Source organism: Myotis davidii, unplaced genomic scaffold (genome assembly GCF_000327345.1).
Source record: "Myotis davidii unplaced genomic scaffold, ASM32734v1 scaffold847, whole genome shotgun sequence".
In the NCBI taxonomy this organism is placed as follows: domain Eukaryota; kingdom Metazoa; phylum Chordata; class Mammalia; order Chiroptera; family Vespertilionidae; genus Myotis; species Myotis davidii.
This window is the reverse complement of record NW_006298049.1, coordinates 1,998,716-2,002,771: the sequence shown is the minus strand read 5'-3', so window position 1 is coordinate 2,002,771 and position 4,056 is coordinate 1,998,716. Positions and strand designations below refer to the sequence as shown.

Here is a 4,056-nt window from a genome sequence, read left to right as displayed (position 1 = left end):
GGGGCCACAGGCAGTTGCCAGCCGGCCCTGCCCGGGATCGGGATGTTGGGGGCCAGCAGGGGACGAGCCGATTGGGGCCTGGATCAGGCCCATTGGCTGCCGCAGTGCGCATCATAGCCACTGGTTGTTTTCGACGTTATTCAATAAAATATATTTTTTAAAAAAACCTGAAACCAGAATTAGCTAAAATACTTAAATTTAGGAACTAACATTTTAGAATGTAAGTTGAATAAAATAATTTTCCATGTAAGATGAATAGGTTTGAAAGTTTAAGTTTAGTCTCTTCTCCCTTCCCCACACCCTTTCTTTCTCTCTTCATAAACAATATTATATACTAGTATATACTAGAGGCCCGGTGCACGAATTCGTGCATGGGTGGGGGCCAGCCGGCGCACCTGACGGGGGCCCATTGGGCCGGGCTGATAGCGGGGAGGGGCCACAGGCAGTTGCCAGCCGGCCCTGCCCGGGATCGGGATGTTGGGGGCCAGCAGGGGGCGAGCCGATTGGGGCCTGGATCAGGCCCATTTGCTGCCGCAGTGCGCATCATAGCCACTGGTTGTTTTCGACGTTATGGTTGTTCCACCATTCCGGTCGCTGGGCTTTTATATATATAGATTTCTATATTTATTCTGCATTTAACTGACATATATTTAAAAAGTCAAATGAAAGTCTCCACTTAAATGTAAAGACAAGTTGACTACCATACATTTAATTATAATACCTGACCTTACTAGGACTATATTAAGGATAACAACAGTATGGAAGTCTAAAAATATTTCAGAGAACTGTTCTGTTTAGGATACTATCTTGCTTATTTTCTGTGAATAGACAATAATGCCAAATGAGATCATTTACATGTATAAACTCACATCCCAATAACCACACATCTAGACCCCCATATCCAATGCCACACATACACTGTGATGACTGATTCATGGATCACCCACAATGTTAATCAACAACAATAGAAACTTCCAGGGTTCTTTGTTAATGGGCTAGCATTTGTTTTTTTGTTTGCTGATCCAAAGTATAAGGGAGAATGAAGGCATTTATAAATTTAATTATATTATTAACTGTTTCAAATATCATAGGGACTTCATATTATGGGGTGAAATAACATTTTCTAAACCTTAATACAAATAAACACCACTTTACCAGTATGGAATCTTAACACTGCTAACCCAAATGTATGTAGACATAATATGGTAATTAATGGCCACACTGCCACCCCATACACAGTAAATATTAAATTATTACTGTGGCTTTATGTATTAGATTAGTTGTGATACATTAATATAAATTTTGGATTATTTCACTTAATTAGCTTCCAATGCAAAAGATATAAATCATAGAAAATATAACATGCTTAGTATAAGCTTTATAAAAATCATCGGTTAGTGAAGTGCCAAGTTTTGAGTACTTTTTAATTTCTTGTGACCATTCCTTCATGCTCAAAAATGTTCCCAACATTCAGAATTCTTTAAAGAATATATTATCTTCCCATTAAAATATGCTTCTTATGATGATAACTTGAAGTTAGATTTTTAAGTGAAAATTTAAGAAATATACTTACCTTTGATTCGAGGTAGACATTTGCTGATGACATTTTTGTAATTTTGCATATATAACTAACTAAAGAGATGGCACAGAGAATAAACAAGCTATCATTAATTAACGCTCGAACAAACACTGTCCATTTCAACTGATTTTCTGGGACATCTCCATGGACTATCATTGCACAAGTCAAGTTCACCACTAAAAAGATAAGGCTTGCCAATATAAAGCCCAAATGCAATAGAATTCTGAAAGAAAAAGAAATGACTTTATTAGATATTTATAAAACAAATGAGAAATTAAATTTATTAGTGTGTTACTTTGGGTACAATAATTCCTTCAGTTCAAATTGTAATTTCATTAAATACAAATTAATAATCACTCAGTTACTTGAGCTATCGATGTTATAAAATTAGTATCTAAAGCATATTAAAATGGCATTAGATTTTAAAGTATGAATTTAAAAATAATTTCACATGGACTTGAATTCAATTGCCTTTACCAGGAAGAATGTAGGATTATTTTAGCACTAATTCAAGCAATCCTGAATTTTTCATTTTTGTAACTACTAAGCATATTTTCATTGATCTTTCCATTCCAAGAATTACCAGGTTTTTATAATTTGCCTGGAAAATTAATAAACTACCTAAATTTAAAGTGATTATTAATATTAATTTTAAGAGGTAAGGGAAATATGTTTTAGACAATATTTAATTTTATGAACTTCTGAATATCCACAGCAAACATTACTTTCAAACATGACTACAGCACATAAGAACAGTAGAGTTTCAAGCACTTATCAACACCTCCTCTTCTTATAAAGTTGCATATATACTATGCATACAGAGCAACTCTGAAAATGAAATGCTTAAAAACTTGCTCCTAAGAAAAGTTAGATCACCTCATAAAAACTCTTCAGGTAAGGTGTGGCTATCTACATCAAGTAGCTGTAACAGCTATCTGTATGAAAGCAATCCCAGTTCAGATACATTTTATACCCCAAAGTAATATGATCCAGAAATTTATTTAGCATACTAATATCTTTTATTTTGGATCTCTTTCAATAGTGGAAGTCATAAATCGTTGTCAGCCTTTGGCTATAGTTTATGTATGGTAAATTGAAGGTAATGTGTAAAGTAATCTGTAACAAGCAATGTTTGTCAAGTGTGCATGCAAAGTACAAAGATTTTAGTTTGAGAAGTTTAGATATTAATATTCTCTCAGATTAAATATTAACTACAATAATCAGATAGTTTTAAACCTAAAATAGATCTTGAAATTATTAATATACTCTGGGGAATATAGCACTTTAGGAAACCAAAGCATTGAGATGTTAAATGAGTTGCATAGTTATCAAGTGTCCTGGCTTGAATTTTTGAGGGAAATCAGTATTGAAACATTAGTTATTTCATGCAACTATACAATACGTTCTTTCCCCAAACAGCATAATCTAACTTTAGTGTTTGTGGACTCTATGAAACTACCTCTGACATCTGAAGCAGGAATAGTATCAGAGCAGCAAAAAAAGGTATTAGGCAGCAATATGGCTGAAGAGAAAGTACTGGGGGTTATTCAATTCACTTCCTATGAACTAATCTAATTTGATTTTCTATAAAACTGCTAAGGTACCCTTAACCACCATGCCCTTCAACCTTGAGAAGTCCACTGTGAATAAAATTTAAACCTTGCTACTCATGAAACTTACTTGTGTTTGTCAAGTTCAGTGGCACATCTGACTTTACATATAACCTATAAAGAGAGTATAGAAAAAAGTTTTGAAAATGTGTAATAGAAAATTCTTAAATTTGTTTTCATTTTGTATTTCAAAACGATACAACTGCAAGTATCAACAGGTAACAAGTAAAATTCAAATGTTAATAGAACTACCATGAAATAAAAATAGGCAGGTTTTCCAAGGCTTAAGACAATAAATTAAGAATTTTTTCTTGTAGGCTTAAATTTGTGTTTAAAAACATAAACAGAATTAATTCAGTTTAAACATGTATTAAACTTTTATTATGAGGCGAACATTGTGCTCAATGACTTGTCACTGATACTGAACTTCGTTATATTACTCATGCTTTGCCCTAAAATGGGACTACTTACTATAACACTATGGCTGAGTGTTCTACAAAGATTATTTCCCCTAAGATGCAGTGAAGTAGTAAAAGGAAACGAGGGACGAAAAAATTAACACAAGGATAGTGAACAGATACCATATCTAGTATACTTCCTTCCTTCACAGAGTCTTGCAAACAGCAGATCCTCAAATACTTGTTAAACAAAGTAAAGCAGGTAGGTAAGAAGAATCCTATCTAATAATAGACAAATATGGTAATTGACCATCCCTTTGCTACGCCTCCAATCGGCTAATCAGTGAGATATGCAAATTAACCCAACCAAGATGGCGGCCGGCAGCCACGCAGCTGAAGCGAGCAGGAGGCTTGCTTGCTCCAGTGATGGAGGAAGCCAAGGTTCCCCGACTGCTGTGGCATGGCTCTG

At 34.6% G+C, this 4,056-nt stretch overlaps 1 protein-coding gene across 1 annotated transcript in view; it reads right to left on the bottom strand.

Annotated features, from left to right (window-relative positions):
• The window catches only part of GPR137C (G protein-coupled receptor 137C), a 27,230-nt gene extending 23,887 nt beyond the window's left edge, over positions 1 to 3,343 (bottom strand). The window contains exons 1-2 of the mRNA XM_006773790.2: positions 3,260 to 3,343; positions 1,574 to 1,802 (exon numbers count right to left, since the gene is read on the bottom strand). Coding sequence (XP_006773853.1) covers positions 1,574 to 1,735 — 162 coding nt within the window. The 5' untranslated portion in view covers positions 1,736 to 1,802; positions 3,260 to 3,343. The remainder of the gene's footprint in view (positions 1 to 1,573; positions 1,803 to 3,259) is intronic.
• Between the last annotated feature and the right edge of the window lie 713 nt (positions 3,344 to 4,056).